General features: G+C 46.3%; 1 protein-coding gene across 1 annotated transcript; it reads right to left on the reverse strand.

Annotated features, from left to right (window-relative positions):
- Nucleotides 1–275: 275 nt before the first annotated feature.
- Nucleotides 276–22,118, reverse strand: LOC131592424 (solute carrier family 23 member 1-like). Its single transcript, XM_058863923.1, has 12 exons — nucleotides 21,985–22,118; nucleotides 18,292–18,441; nucleotides 16,855–17,012; nucleotides 13,800–13,959; nucleotides 12,305–12,486; nucleotides 8,855–8,975; nucleotides 8,373–8,529; nucleotides 7,934–8,187; nucleotides 4,805–4,969; nucleotides 3,855–3,963; nucleotides 2,714–2,809; nucleotides 276–1,577 (listed from the first exon to the last, which is right to left on the reverse strand). The coding sequence occupies exons 1-12, from the start codon at nucleotides 22,036–22,038 to the stop codon at nucleotides 1,309–1,311; spliced, it is 1,875 nt and encodes a 624-aa protein (XP_058719906.1). The 5' UTR covers nucleotides 22,039–22,118; the 3' UTR covers nucleotides 276–1,308.
- Nucleotides 22,119–22,395: the final 277 nt, after the last annotated feature.

The following is a 22,395-nucleotide window of genomic DNA, read 5'->3' on the forward strand; positions in this document are numbered from 1 at the left end:
GCTCTTCAGAGCTCTCCAGGGTGCGGCCTTGCCATTCCCTGGCCTTTCCAGTGTGCTTCATTTATGTAGGCAGGCATTGCTTTGAGGCTAGAAGCATTGTAATGACATTAAGGAGAAGATGAAGAATGCGTTACTGTGGTGCCTCCTCTTGCATGACCATAGTTTACAAGAGTGCAGGCCTGCAAGTGACTCTGAATGCCACTTGCCACCCTGAGAAATACCATTACAGAGTTCACTCCATTGTTTATTATTTATTATACATACAAAAAGCAAGTATTAATCTCAGTGAAGGAAACACAAGCTTATCCTACAGCAACAATGTTATTACATTTAGCAACCAGCTATTACATTATTATTACACCAGTTACTACATTACAGCAACCAGGACCACATGTGATGCACACCTGTTTTCCAGAGTGACAGAGCTTGTCACCACCCAGTCACCATACCAGAGCAAACAGGTACAGCAAGGGCACACAGGACATAGCAGTAGCACAGGGATGCGTACGATTGTGAGCAGAAGTGTTTTCTTCTTTATATTTGATGAGGATTCCTTCATCTTTGTAGGGCAGGGTGCCCTACAGCAAACTGGTTCATCTGAGACTCTTCCCAGCACTCCAAAGGTGGGATACATTTCAGTGAAGCTGTTCTTTTTTGTTAGGTCAAGAACCTAACTAAGGTCTCTAGAGTCCCTTTGTGGTCTGAGGCAGAAGAGACAGGTTCAGAAGACAATCCATCTCATTAACTTTAGATGCCTCTCTTACAGCAACACTCACTTAGCTGGCTAAATGATGGGAATATGGAATGAGAATGAATCATGACTTAGGAGCACCTGCTCCTTCCCCTTGGCCAAGGTGAGAGGTGAGTGTTGCTTTAGGGTGCTGGGGATTGACTTCAACCCAAGGGATGCCTGAGAGTGGTACAGGGCTCACATCAGGGATGCTTTCTCCATTGCCTCCTTCAGCTGCTACATCAGGGCACAGGAAGCCTTTCTGCTTCAGCTGACCAGCTGCCCCTTAGGGTGCCCAAGGGTCACTGAAAGGAAGGAAACAGAACATCTTTCCTAGGCATTTCTTGGGCTTTGGTGTTCCCCAAGGAGGGAATAGGCTCTTCCTAGAAGTGAGCAGGCAGGAAGAGAGAAAGAAAAAATTACTTCTTCAAGACTATCAGTGGTGCAGTCAGCAGAGCTGGGAAGAGGAAGACATTGTCCTTCTCCTGCTCCCCCCTCTAACAGCTGCCAGCTCATGCTCAGATGATGGGGGCTGCAGACCTCTGCTTCTGAGATGAGTTCATTTGCAGGCCAGGTGCTTATATCCTTGTATCAGCACCAATCTCAGAGTTTCTTTCTAAGCTTGCTTTAATACTTTTTTTCTGCTCAGCAGCCTTCAGTTCATCCATTCTCTTGTCACAAGACAGTCTTTTGGGGCAAGCAGGGAGATAGTGAAACCAAGAGACATTGCAATATTTGGTGCCTATGCCAAACGGAAGATCATAGACCTTGGAAACGAGCTGAGAGCTCTCCGTCCCTCCCTCATGGCTTTGCTTCCATGCCAGGAGCCCCCGCTCCTCCTGTGTTCCTGCAACAGCAAAGTGAGATTGTTGTGTTTAAAACAGCAGGTGTTAGAGCATAGGGCTGCTTTTTGTGCCTCACCCACTGATCAAATCCCAGCAGATCCAGTACAAAATACAAATCCCTTCTACTTGAACCCTTCCAGCTCCAAAGAGCTCTACAAATATTTACTAACAAGCTTCCAGACAACACCCTTTCTCCTGCAACAGCTTCCAGATAAGCAGCCTTCTCCACTTTTTCCATGGGAATCATGTATACCAAGTTTTCACCTGTCATAGAAGATCCGAAAACTGTTCAAAGAGGTTAGTGCAGGGTGTTACTGCCCAAACACTTCAGGGAGGATTTAGCTAGCAGTTACTAGTCAGTCACAGGTATTTACCCTATCCAAAGGAATTCCTAAGTGCCTGTAACTGCTGTGGCAGCAAAGTATCTCTTGGGAAAGTGAGTGAGCATACCTGTCAATTCTGCCCAGAGGAGCTGACAGTTGAAGGCTAGAGGAAAGTTAATGAGCCAAAGGGAGATTGGCTTTCCAAGAAGCCTCAGACAGTAACAAACAGTGTTCTGTAAACAGTGTTCTTCCTTCCTGCTCTTTTCCTGCAGCAGAAAAGAGGGTTTCCTCTCCTATTCTTATGCCCTCCCTCCCCATGCTAGATGGAAACCCAAGGCTCTTTGCTGCCTGTGAGAGCCAGCTGTAGGTGGCCTGTCTTTCATCACCAGTCTTTCCTACTGCTTTCCACTGCTGTGGCTTTAGTTCAGCCTCAGTTTTAGCAGCTCCCATACAGGCACACGTTGGCTACTTCCTGTTCTTATAGCTGCTTTCCTCTCTCTTTTAACCAGCAACATTGTTTTAGGCTGGCATTTTCCCTGAAAGACCTATTTGCCAAACAAACCTTTTCTTCAGCCTGGGTTGTTCCTGACAAATTATTTAATTTTTGACAAGCTGCTGCTGTTTTCCAGACAAGGACCATTTCAGTGATGTTTCTCATCCTGTTCCTCACGCCTCTCTGGGAGGAGTGCAGTCACACAGTGTTTCATGGCTGCTAGCACAACTCCTATCCATAGAACAGGAGTCACGAAGACGAAAATACCAGGAACAAGCCCTAGGACAGGCACAAACTAGCAGCTCATTTCAGCAAATCCTACCTGGAATGGTATTATCCAGGATAAAGCCCAGAAGTCCACCCACAAACATGCCAGTGGTGAGAAGCACCAGGATCACTTGGTCAAGCTGGATGGTTCCTAGCAGAAAAAAAGCCTTAGATCATGGTGCAGGAAGATGCATTTTACCTGTTTTACCAGCAACATTTCTGGTGCCAAGAGGCTACAAGCTGCATGCTTGCTTGGACAAGACTTGCAAATCCAAAGCTGAGTGTAAGATTTGGCAGCGGAAGGGAGAATGATCTCACAGCCAGTTTCAGACCTACAGTTTTGTTCTACATGATTATGCACAGACCCACAGTGGGCAGGAGATGGCTCATAAATACATTAAGAGCCTATTAACACTGCAGACCCCAGCACTGTCCGAGAAAAAGCCACCTTTTGCTCCAAACACATTCAGCACCTCCACAATGTAACACCCAACAGCTCCCCACAGGAGCATGAGCTTTAGTTCCCAAAGAAATATGAGTATATTTAGCATGGGATTCCACCACAAGTTCATCAGGTGTGATGTTTCCCCTGGAGGGCTGATGGCCATGGGCAAAGCCCAGTGGCACTGAGCATCTGATAGAGCATCTGTAGAGCACGTGGTTTGTGGGCCCAGCTCTTTAATCAGCCCACCCAGCAGACCACATATGCTTTAAGAAAGGACACTCTGGCCTTTGTGATGTAGACATTAGTCACACAAGGCCAGCTGTTGGAGAACTGAAAATTTCAATAAAGTGATCTTGATGGAATTTAGTAGAGGAGTATGCTCCTGCATTTTGAAAGCACAGCATTTTTATTGTGTATGAGCACATTAGAAAGCCTCATTCACTGAGAACCTTGATCAAGATTCAGCCCCGGAGTATTCTCTTGCCCTGCCCCAGGAATGTGTCCCAGGGAAGTGCTCTGCAATCCTTAGCCCAAGAAGAATCTGATGAGGTGCAGTCATTGACAAAAAGCAGAGATTTCTGTACCACGGCTGTGCATGAGAGCAAAAGGCAAAAACAGCCCTCACACAACAGGCAACAGTCAAAGCACAGGTTTCAGCATTTTATCAGGAAAAACTATTTTAAGAGATTTATCTGATCAGCATTTCCTTCAGTATTATGCTACAGAAAATGTTTCTGATGTCACTTCTTACCTGTTTCCAGCAGTGTACTATTTTTGCTTGCCCAGCTGGGAATTGTGAGGCCAGCAAAGAGAGAAAATCCAAAGATAAAGATGTTTCTTGAGGAATTCATATCTGTATACTGCACAGAGAAATTTCATACATTACATGCATAAAACTGTGGGTTACTGTTGTGTTCATGAGACATGGTGGGATGCAAACACTGAAATTGGGAATGGACCCAGTCCTGGTGCTGCTGGAGCATTTATGATCCTGCAGCCCCCAGTCCCAGCCAGCCCTGCCCTTACCAGGGAGCCCTCTGTGATTTAGCCCCTCTGGGTTCAGCCCCTTATTTTTACCTGAGGAATTGCCAACATAAATGTTTACATTTGCTGTAGTGTAGTTATAGCTGACTTAAAACTGGGGGTCCTGTGTGCAGTTTTGGGCACCACAATATAAGATATAAAGCTATTAGTGAGTGTCCAGAGGAGGGCCACGAGGATGGTGAAGGGTCTGGAGGGGAAGCCATATGAGGACCAGATGAGGTCACTTGGCTTGTTCAGCCTGGAGAGGAGAAGACTTAGGGGAGACCTCACTGCAGTCTGCAGCTTCCTCAAGAGGGGAAAAGGAAGGACAGGTACTGATCTCTTAACCCTCATAACCTGTGACAGCAAATGGCATGAAGCTGAGTCAGGGGAGGTTTAGGCTGGGTATCAGGAAAAAGCTTTTCACCCAGAGAGTGTTTGGGCACTGAACAGGCTCCCCAGGGCAGTGGTCACATCACCAGCCTGACAGAGCTCAAGAAGTGTTGAACAATGTTCTGAGGCACATGGTGTAACTCTTGGGGTGTCCTGCACATGGCCAGCAGTTGGACTCAATGGTCCTGATGGGTCCCTTCCAACTCAGCTTTTTCTGTGATTCTCTGTCTCAATGAAATTAAGTCCCCTTCAGCAGGGATGAAGCAGTGCTCACACAGCTATTACCTGTAAATTGGAAATCCCCACTGCCGTGATAACTCCGAACATCACAAGGAACATGCCTCCAATGACAGGGATGGGAATGCTGGCAAGCATTGCCCCAACCTTCCCAAAGATGCCGCTCAGGAGCATGGCACAGGCACCAGCAATGATCACCATTCGACTCCCTACCTGGGGCAAGAGGAAGAGGAGGCAGTCATGCATTGACCAGCAGGGAAAGGCGAGGGGTAGCAGGCTCCAGCACCAGCCTGTCAGATAGGTGTGGCAGCTCTGGCCCCAGCACTCCATGGCATGTTCAGGAACAGGTTTGGATACAGCTGCTGGTGAGCTGGGATACTGACACTGAATGGGAAGCATCAGTATTTGTGCACCATTAATATTTATCATGAAATGCACTCTGAGAGCACCAGACCTATTTACTCAGTGTTATCCTCTCCCTACTATTGACAGAACTTCAACAGTTTGCTATTAAACTGAAATAAAAACAATTAAATTAAGAGCACAGTAATCCCCACTTGTTCTTGCTTGTTCCTGGCATTGCAAACCCCCAGTCAATTCACTGGACAATCCTTCCACCAGGGTTTGGATTGCCATCCAGAAATGACTTTCAGTGAGGTGTCCCACAATGATCCCTCCATTCCCTGGAGACCAAGATTTCAGAGACCAGAGCTGGCTGGCTACTCCATCCTGAGCTCTGGGTTCTGATATATCCTTTCTATGGTCAAGCAATAAGAGTAAGAAGTGAGGAAGTCTCTTGATCTGTCCCTATCTCTCATCACCCGTCTGTCTTCAGTAAAACCATTTTTCTCTCATTTCTTCCCCTAGGAAGAGTCAGGGTGGCCTTTCCTTGGTTGAGCACTACAACAGAGATGGGATGAAGCACCAAGCCATGCCCTTCATTCAGATCTGCTAGAGCATATGAATAGGAAAGAAAAAGAGTATCTGCCAAACAAAGGGTTGAAAGAGACATTTATATGGAAAGTGAAAAGGAAAGCAGTAATATTTATTAAACTTCCTAGTCAAGATGTGTCTTGCTCACACCAAAACTTGGACTGCCTAAAGAATCATGCTAAACTTACAATATTTGTGTCAGGAAAACTCTATAATCCTCTGCAAACATTTTCTAATTCAATTAAATATTTTAATCCCTCCCTTTAAATATCTGAAGAATGTCTAATTACAGGACAGGCTTTTTTTGAATCCTTTCAACGAAAGCATTCTCAGTAACTAATAGTGTCTCTTTTAAAATATTTCTTAAACACGTCCCTTTAAAATATTTTAAGTCTTTCTTGCTTTTGAAAGATAAATGAAAATTATTCGGTGTGGAGTTTCCAAATAAAATCATGCATTGCCTTCAGGTCCTTTTTGTACTCTTTGGCTTAAAACCTTGTGACACTATTACGATCTAAATGTTAATTAATAAAAACCAACTGATCTATTTGTTCCAGGATTAGAACAAAGATTCAGTCTCAATTTGCTAAAATGTTGAATTACCATGTATATGGAGTTGGCCTTAAGGGCAAAAGACCTAATCCAGTGATAGCACTGTGACAATATTCTGCTAAAGCCACTAGTTTGGAGTTTGTTTCAATTATGTCAGGAAAACAATCAAATCAAATCAGTACTCTTTCGTAAGGCTGAAGAAACTACAAGGTTCCTGACAATATGTGGTCACTCTGAGGCCTTTACCTCTCTTTAAAATTCTCCTTTTCTTGGAAAGGAGTTCTCAGTACTGGCATACTGGGCCTGATCAAGCAGTTTAAATGTTGGTGCCTGGTGTCACGTAAGATGTTGCATCTTGGCAGCTTCTAGCAGCTTCTCCTCGCCTTCTCTGTCAGCCCCTGTATGTATCTGAGATCTCCAAAAATTTCTCAGGTGGTGCTGAACTTCTCTGTTTAAGTAGAGGAAACAAGTCCCTTGTGTTTCCACTTGTTACGGAAAAATGTGTTTCCCATGTTAAAAAAGAAATTAAATCTGCCTTGTGCTCTCGGCATCCCCATCTGTCCCCAGCCAGAGTGTTTACACTGATTTAAATTGACTGAGATGACACTATTTTCAGCTCTTTCAAGTGTGGACAGAGTGAGCAGAGGTGGGATCCAACGGAAATATCTCTCCTGAATCAGCAAGTATGGCAAGTCCTCCTGGAGCATACATTGTGAGAATATATGTCCTATAATCTAGTAATTATGAATTTGGGCAGCATCCCATACATACAATGCATGCAGCAAACTACCCATCAGGAAAGAACTAGCTCAGGTAGATGGTTATTATGCATAGACTTCCTAGTGACAATGCACACGTGGTGATAGACTAAACTGGGCTCCATGCAGACATCCAGACAGCCCTTGGTGCTCTAGGGCAGCCACCTCAGTCAAACGCTAACACTGCAATGAGTGAAAAATGGTTATTGTGAGTGACGTTTATAAAATCCAGTAAAATAAGAATTATAGAGTGAAAGCTGTAAGGAAAGTGCATTTATTTATTGAACTCACAGCTCTTCTGACACGAAATCACTTATTTGGTAATGATTTGAAAATGTCCAGTTAGCAGCTAGACGTCTGTCAGCCTATCCTCTGGCTGCAAAGCTTAGTGAAAATCTATGATCTGATTATCAAGCTTATCTCTGGAAATTTCTTTCCCTGATAAGTGCAATTAATATACTCAAGGGGCTCACAAAACTTTATAGAGACATAAAACCACAAACCTTTGCTCTCACATTTTATAACCCTGAAGAAACAGTCTACCTTTCACGTGATTGCCATCCTCGGGTTATAGAAGTTGTGGAATTTGAAGCCCTATTAAATATTCACCCTCTCCTCTCCCTCTCCACACCTGTCCAGGTTAGCTCAGATGTAGCATCCCTTCAGCCTTACCCAGGCCAGGTGCCACGAGTGAGTGCACTAGTTCCCTATGCAGGCCAGAAGCAGAGAAAGGGAAGCATTGCCCACCTCCATTAAGTCATTTGTAGCGCTGCGGTGCTGGTCAGCAGCGTGCCAAGGCAGGATTTTCCAGAGCGCCTTTCGGGAGGTGTGCTGAGATCACTGCCCAGCTCCCGCACACGCTCTCCTGTACACACACACCCGCGGGGGAGCCCTCCGGGAGGCACCAGGGCCACCCCGCTGCAGCGAGGCTCACCTTGGTGATGCCCAGGGCCCCCACGTTCTCGCTGTAGGAGGTGGTGCCGCTGCCCGTGCCCCAGGCCCCAGCCAGCAGGCAGCCGATGCCCTCCACGCCGATGCCGCGGCTGATGGCGTGCTGCGGCGGCGGCGGGGCCCCGCACAGCCGGGCACAGGCGTAGTAATCCCCCACGGACTCCAGCATGGAGGAAATCACCCCGGCTAGGATGCCAAAGATCCCGGCCGGGCTCACCGTTGGCGTTCCCCATTGGCCTGGAAGCAAAAAGCTCGGTTTAAGTGAGTGGGGCACTTTAGCCTTGAAATCTGCCCCGGGGGAGGAAGGGCAGCAGGAATGCTGTGGGTGTTCGCCTGATTTCTGACATTTCATCTCCACCTGATCGTCATCAGTGGAGGTGCAAGCAGGAGCAGGCAGGATGGGGAAGAGGAGGCAGCGGTACCTGGGTAGGGCAGCCGAAACCAGGGAGCCTGTGACAGGGCGTCCCCACGGCTGTCTGTCCGGGCCAGGTGGCCGTAGGCAGTGGGGGCCGCAGGGAGGACGCTGGTCACTGTCAGCACGTGGCAGAGCAGCCAGCTCAGCGAGAGCCCCAGCAGCACCTGGCCAGCACAAGCAGCGGTGAGGGCTGGTTAGGGTATGGCTGCATCTTCAGCAGTTTTCACAGCTAGGGTACCCCCGCCCGACCCTTTTCCCTGCACGTGGAATGAGGCAAAGAGGCAGCAGAACCTCCTGGTGGCCCTCCCTTCTTCTCTCCCTCCCTCCCTCCCAATGATCAGGGCCATGCGGAGCTTTTCCCCCTCTGCCCCTTGCCACACAGGCTCAGCTGGGAAGCACTAACACGAGTGGAAAGAGTCCAGGCAGCCCGGGGTGAGTGAGGCCAGTCCTTCTGTCACAATTCCCTGGTATCCAGGAACCCCAACGTACCGGAAAGATCTGGAAGAGGTAGATTGGAGAGAAGTGGCACTTCTTGCCTCTCTTGTAAGATGGCAGCGGCACAGTAACATCTTTCAAGTACTGAGAGAACAGAACTATGAAAAAAATAGTCCTAGAAGGAGGGAAAATGAGACCATAAACAAAGTGGGTGCCCAGCTGCCCACCTGTCCCCACATTAAGTGAACACTTGTTACCCAAGAACCCAGGACTCCAGAGGACCTATAAAAACAGGCTCTCAGCATTAGAGGGTAGCTCCCCACTCCACCAAGCCAGACATGGAACAAGCTTTCCATCATAATCTCCTGATAGCTCCACATATTTGCAAATAACTCTTTTATCCTTATTGTTTCACAACTGACAACCCAGGTAGTGCATCTATATGACACAGTTGCAGAAAGGTTAAAAATGCCTCCTAAGTAAAAGAAAGACCTGACAGACACGCAAGGTTCAGGTTCTGCCTGTGTAATTCAGATGTACTAGAAATAAAGGATTTACTGTTTCCTGATTTCAGGTTTACCTGTGCTGTTCTTCAAGGGGCAAAAAGCTCCTGTAACACAGAGTAAAAGAAGAGGATTTGGTTTGGCTGTGCAAATCCCTGTTTTGAAAGAAAAAAAAAACATGGTGGGACTGTGGGGCTGCACATGGTGCCCACAGAGCCCTCCCAGCCAGCCAGGAAGGGCAGAGCACGGCTCTCTGTCTGCGAGGGCTGCGCGATGGACGGGCCCTCCCCGGCAGGGGTGTTCCCGTGTGTTCCTGGCAGCACCTGGGGCTCGTGCTGGTGGAAGCAACTGCTGGTTCAGCTCTTCTCCCATCCCTTGTGTAGTGAACATCTGTGAACAGCAGCACAGCCTGCCCCCCATGTGCCTTTTGCCCAGAAAGGCCAACCAGATAAAGCTGGAGGCTACCACACATGGGGAGAGGGCAGGGACTGGGCATCCCACTTTGCTGAGCTGGTGGAAGAGCATGGACATTTCCTGTGTTAGCCAGGCCTCTGAAGGCCCCCTCATTATTTTATAACAAATGTAAATTTTATACATTGAATGAATTCATCTGGATAGTATTTGGTGAGAAATCAGTTGCACCAGCTGAAGTGCACTGACTTCACTGGAAAACTGGTAGTTTTCCCCATGTGAAAAGGTGATGAACTGTAGGTGCAATAGTCAGGGACAGGCAGAATTCCAACAGTGCAAAGAAAACTCTATCCTCACTTCTTTGCAAAGGCACTCCATGACATACACAATTCAAAGCACTGGATGACTGGAGGGAAAAGGTCTGAGGAGGAGCTGGTTTCCTTTTGTGGTTTCTAATGCTACAGAGTCCAGACGGACTGTGCGAGTGCACATTTTGTGCATCTGCATGAACAAAGGTGCTCAGCAGCCCTTATGACTCACCACAGAACCCTCATCTGTCTCAGGGAAGTTTCACTGCTCATTATTCAGGTTGCCTGACACATTCTATTAACAAACTCTATTTTCAATTGCTTATAGTTTTACATAACTTTACCCATCCAGGATGAAAATTTCTGTGGAAAAATGCCTGCCTCAGGGCAAGTATTTTTTGAAAAATATGTATCAAACCTATTTCAAAGAGTGACATTCAGGAAATAGACATAGCATGTAGCCTGCATTGAAAAGGTCATTTTGCCTTAGGCAATAACAGGATCTTTTTATGACCTGAAGCATAAATTTGAGATTTAGTAGAACCTGTTCTCTGGGGCAAGGGATATTGTTGTTTCTCACAAAAATCTGCTCAGGTATGCTCAGTCTGGAACAATGACTCCAGGTTCCAGGTCAGCAGAAACATCTCAGGTTTTCACATTTGCAGACCATAAAGATTCTGAATCTTCTGAGTATATCCAGGCCTTGCCCAGTGATTAACTGTATGTGCATCATCACCAGAGAGTAAGTCACCACACACTAGAGAAGTTTCTTGAGGCAGAAGTGGGGATCTTCCATCACAAGAGCTCTGGGATGTGGTGGGGGTGAACAGCAGCCCTGAGAGCACATGGCTCATGTCTTCTTCTTTCTCCATCCCTGCTTTCCCTCTTTCACTAACAACACCCATGGAGTATGGAGAAGGCAGCAAAAGAGGCCACAGCTGGGATGGCTCAGAGCACAGTGATCAGGCTGGGGCTAAGGTGTCTGAGTCAGGAAAGAAAGGAATTGGATTACCATGGGTGGAAGATGGGACAGAACTGAACAGGACAGAAAGGTGATTTGGGCTGAGAACAGGCTGAAGGACTGGGACCCCATTAATGGGGGGGCACAGTTGGGCAAAGAGGTCAAGTGTGAGTCTGAGGGTGGGAGCTAGTGGCTGGAGAAGAGCAGCAGAGAAAGGAGATATAGAAACATACAGTTTGAGAAGGAAAATTCACATTTGCTAAGATAAGGAGTTGGGACAAATCACTAGAGCTGGAGAACAGGACAACAAGCCAGGAATATGATGGAACAATGGTGAAAAGACAGCTGGGTTTTGGGCAGGGTTTGGAATTGTATGAGGTGCTGATGGAAGAGACTAGTTGGGTGAGGAGCTGGTGAAGGAGAAGTGGCTTTATGGTACTGGGAGGGCAGGTGCACGGAGGAGAAGAGACCAGGAGAGAAGTGTACTGGAGCATGTCCTCACAACAATGTGCTGTCTTCCAAGGGCTACAGTCAAGCCTGTGTCCCAAGTCTCCAAAATCAGCTCTGAAAGCAGTGGCAAATAACAGGATAGTAACCCATAGAAAGGTTAACAACCTACTCTTGTTGCATGCTATCCCATGCTGAAGTCTACATTAGGGAGCTGAAGGTGCTAAGTCTGCAAGGCAACCATGCAGTGGCATTTCTCCTTTTCTAATTCATTTCTGAAATACCAAGGAAATTTTGCCACAGTCTGCAGTCATGCAGGGGCAAGCACACAAATATCCCTAAAAGAGCACTCACTGCTACAAAGCTACATATGTAAATAGGCCTTTCCAGACCTCCTCTCTGGAGGGAACAATTCCTCCTACTCATGTGAAGACAATACATAAAGCACCAGCTATTTCAACATAGACACCTAACTCTGAGTGCTCAGCTTTGTCATTTTAGGAATGTCTTTAAAACTTAAATAATGGGTGTGTAAGACAGTGTGTGCAGACAACTGTGACAGAGACTACACACACACACACACACACACGTGGAAAAGGCTTGTATCTCTACTGACCTTTGAACTTTGGATTTTTACAAAAATCAGGGTTTTAAAACTCACTTTTGGGTTTTGCTTTGTTGCTGAGGGATTTAGCCTCCTGGGGGTTGGAGGAGAATGACTGTCACATGGCTGTCTTGCACAAGCCTGTCACATGTTGGTGCTCAACAAATAAACCTGAACCCAGGGGAACTCTGCTACAGACTGTGTCGGTTGGTTTCATATTAGAGGCAGGTGATTTGTGTACTCAGTTTCCCACAGAGATGTGAGACTTACATGAATGCTATGCCCCAGTGCTGCCCAGCCATATCCCCAGCCGGCTCAAACAGAGGTAGTGCAACCAAGGTGATGGTGGGGGCAATTGTCAGGGGGCCGATGAACCTCATCAGAAATCCAATCAGGCCAGAAAATCCAACGAAGATTTGAAAGCAAGAAGCTACAATGATAGTTCCTTGCACCTGGAAAAATGGAAGATGAAAACTGAGGTTGGAAGAAGCTCCAGCTGTTGAGCCTTTTCTTTATGTCAGTGCAAATCCAGCGTGAGAGCCAGGCTCAGTCTCCAGTGACAGACTGGCATAGAGGCCTCCTGCTGACAACAGTAAAACCCGGCTGAGAATTACATGTGGGAAGGACTACCAAAGCAGCAACACAGCAGCTGCCCGCTTGGCTGATGGATTAAGTCCTCACCAGGGCTAATTTTGTTCCAGAGATCACCTCCTCCCAGTCCTCTTGAGCCACCCAAGCATGCGTCACCTGCCTGTACTCTCCTGCCTGCTGCCACAAGACAGGGGAAAAGCTCTTGCCCCAAAAACAGGAGCAGGGCCATGGTATCTACTGATCTCCCTTTTGGGAAGGGCTTGGCTCTCTTCAGCACGCTGATGGGGGAGGCAACTCATCACAGCCTCTTTTTTTTCCTGAGTATCAGTTTCACTCTGGGAACACATTCCTCACCCTGAACTTGCCAGTGTTTGACAATCACTGCCAAGGAGGCAGCAATTACATTCTGAAATGCTGCTGGCTTCAGTGTCAGCTTCAGGCAGGGGTGTGGCTGCTCTCTGCCTTCGAAGATTTGGTGACAAGCCCAGGTTGGGACCTCTGTGGTGCTGAGCACCTTCCTTTCCCCAGCTTCAAAGGGAAGAGAAACACAGGGTGAATGACCCAGGTTGAAAGGAGATTTCAGCGGTGCCCTTGTGATAGATTTATGTGCATCAACAGAGAGCAGCCTGTGCTGCTCAGCAAATGAGCTTTCAACACTTCCCAAGTGATTTGGAAAGCACACCAACAAATGGATCAACAGAGGCAAATTCAGTCACTTGCTCTGATAAAGGCAATCGATATAGAATAAGGCAGTGAGACCCCTGACATTTCCTCTTCCTTTTTGATTACCTAAGAATGCCCTTTTCCTTAATATTTAAAGTAGGTTTTGCCTTGCATTTTTTTTACTACGTTTCCTGTGCTTAGATAGGGCTCTTTCCTTGAAAATATTTTCCCTCCCTTTCTTCTTCTAGGCTAACCATGCTCTATGGAGAAGGGATTTGACTGGACCAGTGGAGACTTTGCAAGGACATAAATCACATGAGGAGATCTGCATGTCCCCCATTCAGCAGCAGTTTTGATAGAGAATAGATGATCAGGAAACTACAACAGCATGAGGGCCAAGGTTCATTTGGAATAGAAGTTTCTCCAGCTGTGATGGCCACTACATGGTCAGGCACTTTACTGAAAGCAACAGCCCTGATACAGAGCAGGTTCCACTGAAAATGTAATATACCTCTCGCATCCGTGTCTGCCAGACTTGGATGAATTCTGGTGAAGAGGCATTCACCAGGGTGGCGTTCTGTGTCCAGGCAGGGCACTTCCAAGTGGGGAGAGACAGCATTGCCAAGGTGGGGGTCAGGAATGTGAAAGTCCCTCCTTGAATAATAGGCAGCCTGGAAGAAAAGCAGAGGGAAAAAATGGCAAGTGAAAATGCTAGAAACTCCGCTCCATAAGGGTGAGAGAAAGGAAAGCAAAAATGAATTTAAAAATCAGTCTGCCTGTGGCATCTGACAGTATCTTTTGAATTGTTGTGGCAGGTCACTCTCACTGACCATGGTTAGGAATTGCTGCCCATTGCATGCAGGAGCAGTGACATGGGGCAAGAGCTGAGGTTCAAATAGCAGCAATGGAGGGGCACATTGGTGCTGCAGTCCAACCCTGTTACCCCATCTTAAGGAAAAAATAGTACTTTCAATGGCTGATGAGACCACAGACCTGCACAGAGTAGGAAAAACCTGATGGAAGGGAGAAGACCAAGGAAGAAAGATGGTGAGATGCTGAAGAAAAGCTTAGCATCAGTATTGCCAATATCCAGTTGCTTCCTCTGTCCTCTTTGGCTGCTTTGGTTTACTTCACAACTCTTTACGTGCTCATGCACACAAGGACATGCACTAACTACTCTCCAATGTCACAACAATCCTCAGTCTGAGGGTGACAGAAAATGTGACTTGACTTTCAGTACACCAGGTTTTAATGCAAATTCCTCTTCTGCATTTCCACTGAAACTAGGAAGGAAACCTGCACGGAAGGGTCTGTGGGCACTGACTGGGTGAGACCTTGGCTCTCCTCCCACACCACATGTCTCCTGGCTTAGACTATCTCTCCCTCTGGGAATCCCTCGGGCTAGCAAGGAGCTTTCATCTCCCAAGGAGTTCAGCTCTGGCTTCATGCAGAGATTTATACAGCAGAGCAATGCCCTTTTGAGCTACACCAGCCTCTTTTGCCATGCATGAAAGAAACAAAGAAAGACCTAAAAGGCCTAACTCAAAGCCCCACACAAGCCTCCACTGAAGTGCAAGTTTTTTTAACCACTCTTCTAGTATGCTTTAAAAATCCTAAGCTGTCTGAGGGTGGGTACAGCATCCCTGAAACAGCCAAAGGAAATCTTCAAGGTGCCTCTGTTGAAACAGAGGCATTTCTACCATTCTTGAAATAAGAGATGTTGTAACTGCAACAGACCATGTCTCTGTCACCTAAACCAAATATTTATACTAGTCATGCATAACTGAAGCACTGTCAAAGCTTTGAAACAATTTTGCTGGGCAAGGCACAAAAAAACAAACAAAAAGAAAGAGAAGGCCCAGGGCCATGCCTTAGAATCTAACAATAGATTTATAATTCCTGCTGTGTTGGTCCTTAGGACATTTCACAGCCAGTGTTGGAATGGGTGGGCTCAGAGGAGAATGGGGTGCCAAGGTAATGCTTATGTGGCACACTGGACTCTTTCCTGTGGGGTTTGCAAGAGGGAAAGCTACAGAAATAGGGAAGGCAATATTATATTCTGATAATCAGTATATGATGTCCAAGCATTTACTAAGAAGGGCTCATCATAACATCAAATGACCTGTGTGTCCCCTCAGGAGCCTCTGATAGTGTCTCCAGTGACTGTCTAGGACCCACTGCTGCTTTTTCACACTGTGTAACATGACTGAGCTGCAGGGTGCAGTGGGTCAGCTTTTCCCTTGATTATTGCTTTATGAATGTCCTCATGTCTTACAGCTGGGGTCAGCAGCAAGGCAATTGCACCCTCAGCACAGTAAAAGCCATTCAAGTTTATCCCATGGGAACAACTCCTTACCACTTAATTTGATCTGTTGTACCTCAATTAGCTATTCAGCCATGGGAGAGAGAGAGGCTCTCTGCTACTCTTTCATCTCCAGCTAACAGAGAGCAGGGAACATTACAGCTCTCAGGAATTCACAGAGGCATGTTTTGGAGAGTGCCTGGGAGAACTCAGAATGCCTGAATTGCACCAGCAGTGATGGTCATGCACTCCAGGCTGAATTTGGATGAAGAACCAGTTTCTCTGTTTTTTGTGGTCAAGGTGCTCCACTCCTCCTTCCTCCACTAATCCTGTAACAAGGTAGGAAGTTTGTCTACAGACACCTCTTAAGACTTAGAGAGAAAGAAAAATTACAATACTGAATGAAGCAGGAGGAAGAAAAACATTTTGTAGAGCTAGCAGTTGATGAGTGATTTGATGGCAGGAGTTTTAAGCAGAGTCCCTCAGATTCATAAGCCAAAGAATGTGTAACTTTTGTCTTTGAAGCAAGAAACACAGGTTCCCACCATGCTGGAGAAAAAAACAGCCTGTGGAAAGAGAGAGAGACAGCCCAGAGTTACGACAAGGGGAAGAGAAGAAATTTTTCAAGGTCAGCAAAGATATAGGGTCTGTCTGGAAAAGGGGAGTACTTGCATTCATCTCTCTCATTAAATACTTCTTTTTCTGGGTACTGAATGGCAACTCCATGCTCATCTCACTGCTGGCTGCTCATCAGCAAAGAATTTACCTTTTATGCCACAAATCCCTGAGCATGGGAAACGGCATCACTTAACAGGACATGCTGCTGAACTCTTCCCTGAGTCCCTAAGTGGTAGCAGATGGACTTCAATTTCATCTAATTATCCCCTCCCCTAGAGTTTCCTGTAGAATCTGTGCTCTCTTGACCCCGGGTACAAATCAGAAGGCTCCTGCCTCAGCTGGAGGATCCCTGGAGTAAGGAGCAAGCAGGTACATTTCCTGCATGTTGCCATGCTTTATTATTTTGAGGAAGATTCCTTATAAGCCAAACAAAAGGTATATGAAGTATCAGAGATATAAAATTTGGGACAGCAAGGTAGCCCGGTAAAGCTGTCAGCAGTTTCAGGGTGCTTTGGCATGGACCCTGATTGCCCAAGGGTAACAAACGACTCATTGATAAACTCTATAACAGGGTGGTGGCCTAGCACACAGTAATTTATTTAAGTGAGTATTTAAGTGACATTCCCACTTCTTGCATTTGGCCTACCTGACTCCAAAGAGGACTTGCAGAAGGGTGCAAATTCCTGAGACAAAGAAGATGGTGCTGATCAGGTGGCTCTGGGTCAGTAGGTCATGCTGGAGGCAAAGCCCTTTGGAGAGGATCAGCGGGATGGCTACAAGACCTCCCATGGCTGTCAAGAAGTGCTGGGAGCCACAGAGAAAGACTGGGTGAAGAAGGACACAGGACTGGCTCTATGTTATTACCATGTTGTTGAGAGAACTCACAGATTTGTGCTTGGGTGACACTTGCATTTCCCATTCTCTCTCCTTTTTTTTTGGGAGCTTTAATGCTCAGTTAGGGGTTATTCCAAAGCACCTACAAGAATTTCAATGCACCCACTGAAATGTCTCCTCCTTTACAAGTCCAAAGACCTTTCCTAGTGCTCTGGACTTCCCAGGCCACTGTCAGACACAACCAGCTTATCTTCAACACCTGCAGACAAAGCTGTTGGACATACTTTTCCAGGAAGCTGGGGACCTCCCCAGGTACAGGGAGAGAGCAGTCAGGCAAAGTGAATGCAAATATTTCAGTCCATCTTATTTGCACCACAAAGGATGACAGAAGAAGGTGGCACTTTGGAGCTACATGATTTTTGCCATCAGTAGCTTTTCTCACACAGTGCAATTATGGATTAATCATAAAAAAGTGAGTGCCAAAGAATGGAAGAATTGGGCATTGTATTTGTCAGAAGAGTCACAGACATATTTCTACAGTGACCTGTAGTTAATGACTAAATCTGAAAATAATTTTTAAAACATTTTTGTTTTAATTATTAACCTTTGTTGTTTGCTCTCACTTTGTAGCACAGAACTGCAGTGGTGGAACTGGTGGCACTCAGAAACACACTTTATTCATTTCAGGCATGTTATATTAAAAGTATGATGCAGATGTGTTAAGTTGATACACTCTAAATTTCCATTTAAGGAAACGAAGTACAGAATTCCACCAACCTCCAGGCACAGTCTGTCATTATCTTAATGACTCTGAGGTCTCTTTTCCCTCAGGCTTCCTACCCAGCACAGCATTGGTGGCACTGGGTCATTTAACACACCTGGGCAAAGACCAGCCAAAGCTCTGTGTGCCCTGCTGCTGAGTTTTTGGTGCCATGGGAAGGCAGAAGAAATTAGTTTGGCTACTTTCAGCCAAGGTACCCAACATGTTCTTATTAACTATCTGACCCCAGTCCCAGCACTCTGACTGACCATTTGCACTTCAGAGGGTGCAATGTAGCCATGGGCATGATGATAATAGTCAGTGCTCAGGATGTGGACCAAAGGACTTGAGCCAAGATCCAGCCTCAGAGCTCCACTCAAGCCCTGTGAAAGTAAAGCACTCCCAAATTCAGGTTTCACCCCAATTAACTGGCTGAACAGCCATGTAACTTTCACCTACTCCCAGCCTCTACCTGCTTTCCTGTCTCACCTGAATGCCCAGCAGGATGCACAGATACCAGGGAGGCACATCTGTGACAGTGTAGGCAAGCTTGGTCCCACTGTGGCCAGTGCCCCCACCTTCCTCTGGGCCCCAGGCAGCATGAGCTGGTGAGGAATGGCAGTGGCTCCCATGTTCACCCTAGACAACAGGAGAGACACTTTGTTAGCCACAGCCTGGCCGTGCAGCCACCCAGCAGCCACCTTTCTTGCAGCCACGCTCCACGTCTGGCAGGAATACCTCCTGTGTAGCTTTCAACAATGCCACGATATTAAAAGAAAGAAAAAAAGAAAAAAAAAAATACCAAGGAGGGGAAATTAAAACAGAGGTTCAAAACACATCTGGAATTTTTTTGTATGTGCTGGTGTGTCTAGGCCTGAAGAAACATTAGAGGGTGTCTCAATCTCAAAGGGACATCCAGACAAAGTGTGTTAATGTCATTAAAATCTAGTTAAGGATGAAGATACTGCAACCAGAAGCAAGGAAGAATGTGCAGTGGGCTTGTCAGTGAAAGCTGCATTGTCCTCTGGTCTCTGTACCTCCTGGCAATTCCACCCAACCGACATATTTTATAAAATATGCCTAAAACACCCGGCTGCCACTAATTACTGAGTAGAAGCATGTTTTATATTTCATTTCCTTGGTCTTTTCTTTCAATCTCCTTATGGTCACCTGTACCAGTGTTCTGCCTTGATAAAGACACCTGCCTTTTGTCTTACTAGAAAACCCTGCTCCTACAGAGGAGCTGTATGAAACACAGGGACACCAGTAGATGGGAAATCCCAGCATCCATGCTGAAGGAGCTGGCTGAAACTGCTACCCAGGAAGGCTCAGGTCTGTTCCCAGGCATCCAGAAGCCCCAGGGCTTCCCAGGGAGCTGTACACCTTTCAGAGTTTATTTATATAAAGATGCATTTTGCCAAGAAAAGCAAAGTAGTGCTTTGCTTCATTTGCCACAGCTTTTAAGTTGAGCACATTCTCCTTGTTGTTTGTGCCTCCTTCCAGCCCACTCTCACCCCTGTGCGTACACACACGCACACATGCAAGGTGGAGGGAGGCTGCCTGGGAAACCACAACATGTAGAGCCAGATGCAAAAGCTAATTAAGATCCCAAAGTATTTGTTTCATTGACCCATCTCCAACCAGCAAGTTCTCAGCATCCTGGAAGCAGAGAGCTTTTCTGAGCTGAGGTGCCCAGCTCTATCAGGCAGGAACAGAAACCTGCTGTCTGGAGAAGCTTAACCAGTTTGTCTGCACCAAACTTCTTTTTGTTTTTTTATCCTCCAAGTTCTGCAGGAACCTGAAGACACCAAAATACCCAACACAACAGCAAAGTGTCTGCAGTAATTCCCCCAGCCTACCTACTGATGGAGGCAAACAGGTAGTGCTGTGGTCAGGAACAGAGACATGAAATTATTGTTGCATTCTTTTGTAAATTTTGCAGGTGTGGCAGATATCACTGAATTCATTTGCCTGGAACTTCCAGGTTTGCATTCTCTTGGCTGAGTCTCTGAAGTCCCATTTTAGGTCACACTGTTGATAACAGGCCATGTAATCCCTAAGACCCCAGATCCTAATATTGTTATTTATCTGAATGGTTGTGTGAGGGGTAGGGAACTCAGGTTGTAAGAGTACAATTGCCCATTAATTTCTTTGTTCAAGATCCCTCCCCAGCATCACCCAGGTTGAGCTGTTTCTACTGGAGTACCACTCAAATAAACTACCTTAACAACTTAAAGCCTGAGACTTTGCTACAGGATAGCTATGATGGAGAAGCCTCTTTAACAAACACAGTGTTATTTATCCAGCCTAGGCAAACTGGGAGCATTACAGATACTTCAAAATAGATAGGTGAAGGCAGAGTTAATTCAAACTGGACTCAGGCATGAACTTCAAGACCAAAAGGTGTTCCTTAATAACTCCCTGTGCAGACATTTTCATTTCAGAACAAGAGAGCCTGAGCCATGGATTAACAAATGTACACCAAAGTACTTAAGACTGCCCATGCATGGAGTTATTTGGGGACAACTACTCCTGAATAACACCACGGGTAGACAAATGCTAAGCTAGGCAGACAGCAGTAAGCTCCTTTCTTTTCATTGCAATTTTCCCCATATTAACCAGGAGGCATATTCCAGCCAGGCAGAGCCAGTAACAGCCCCGCATGACCATCACATGAGTGCCTGGTTCTCCCCAGGAGCTGGAGGGGAGTGAGCAGGGATCATCAGGAAAAGGATGGAGTGGAGATAACAGGATGAAATAGGAGCAGAGGCACTGGACTGAAACTGAAATGCAGGAGGTACCATCTTAAAATCTGAAAACATTTTTTGCTGTAAGTGACCAAGCACTGCACAGGCTGCCAAGAGAGGTTCTAGATTCTCTGTCCTTAGAGATACTAAAAAACTGTCTAGACACAGTTCTAGGCAGCTGGCTCTAGGCAACCCTGCTTGAACAAGAGTTTGGAGAAGGTGACCTCCAAAGTTTCATTCCAACCTCAGCCAGCCTGTGAGGCTGAGATACTGGCAGGAGGACGAGGCAGGAGCAGTCTGGAGCAGGGAATGGAAACCAGTGTTAGGGGTTCTCATCCCAGCTGCTCCCATGAATGCAGGGAACTAGTACACCTTCCATGTGCCAGTCACAGCACAAGGGCCCTCAATCATGTCTTAAAGAAGTGCATCAGGAAGTCAGTGAGGAGCTGAACTGCTTGAACCACAGGTAAAAGACCTTTGTCTTCTACCTTCTTTAGGGTAATTCAAACCATAAGAATTCACAAATCTGGTATGTGTTATGGCAGAACAAGTTAAAATGGAGAGCTTGTTAAAAAAAATGAAAGAAAACTGATTGAGCACTTTCCTGAGGCTCTGGCCACAGCACCCCCACTGCACAAAGCAAGCTCATCCAGAGCTACCCAAGAAATGTGGGACTTGTACACTAGGAGGTTAAATGCTTCCTCCACGGTAGCACAGGCAGCTGGTCTGTACCAAGGTAGCAAGATGTTTGCAGGACCCCACTCCTTCACACCTGCTGACAGAAAATAAGCAGTTTTTTGTTTCTAACAGAGGTGACCCCTGCTTTGGGATAGGAAAGGGGCTTCCATGTCCCAGGACCTTGCCCATGGCTGTTATAGCTAGCAGCATTCTCAGTGTACCACACACCCCTGGACTGGCACATCATTTACAGCTTTTACTACATTTCTATAATTCTACAGGGTGTCCTCCTCAGATAACACCCAAATCCCTTCCTCACCCACCTTTCTAACAATTCATCTCACTAGAAATAAGTCCAAAAGCCAAAGAAACACAGTCTTAACCAGGCTAAATTTCTATTTTAATTTTTCTAATTAATACATAAGATGCTTTACCCAGGAACACAGCCACAAACTCACTTGCTTTTCAGTACAGATACACTTGTGCTGACATTCATCTACATTATCATTTTAGAAATAGTGGAGAGAAAAGAAGTTAAAAGGGTGCCAGAGAGCAGAAAGCATGCTGAGTCTGCAGCAGCAGCAGGGGCTGTAGTGAGGAAATCATTCTTTGGATTTGTGTCGGTAAGAGCCGAGACAGAAGTTTACCACACAGCAAAATCACTGCAGCAGCCTGAGCCCCTCGCTTTCCCGTTCTCCTCCTGCCACAGGGTTTGCACCTGTTTATGCAAGAATTACCCTTCAGAGAGCAGACTCACCACAAAGCTGGGTTTATCTAGCCCGTTGAGATCTTTGTCTGAAGATGGAGTCATGCCTTCACCGACTGCCTTGAAAAAAGCCAGTCAGAAGAGGAAAGCCTCCCAAATTCCCACTCCTTCCAGTCAAAACAGCCCTAAAGAAATGGGGTGAGAAGATGCAGAAGCTGGATTTCAGGAGCCAAACAGCACTCAGCCCTAGCTATTCATGTGAGCTGTACTGCAGAAGCATTTCCTTTTCTTTGGCTTATATAAGTGACTCCTTTTCTCCAGCTGATTAGAGGATCAGCATTCAAATCAAAATGGAAAACAGCCCTTCCCTGGAATGAGACAATCAGTAACTGATAACAGAAAAATCTTCATCCATAGGTAAGGATGCTGGAGGATATCAGAGAGGCATCCCACACAGCCTTG

The sequence above is a fragment of the Poecile atricapillus genome, chromosome W (genome assembly GCF_030490865.1).
Source record: "Poecile atricapillus isolate bPoeAtr1 chromosome W, bPoeAtr1.hap1, whole genome shotgun sequence".
Lineage (NCBI taxonomy): Eukaryota > Metazoa > Chordata > Aves > Passeriformes > Paridae > Poecile > Poecile atricapillus.

Coding starts and splice junctions, on each gene's coding strand:
- LOC131592424 (XM_058863923.1), bottom strand. CDS start 22,038: ATGACTCCATCTTCAGACAAAGATCTCAACGGGCTAGATAAACCCAGC. Junction 17,013..18,291: donor GCATCCTGCTGGGCATTCAG/GTGAGACAGGAA, acceptor TGTGGCTCCCAG/CACTTCTTGACAGCCATGGG. Junction 3,964..4,804: donor TGGGGATTTCCAATTTACAG/GTAATAGCTGTG, acceptor TTCTCTGTGCAG/TATACAGATATGAATTCCTC.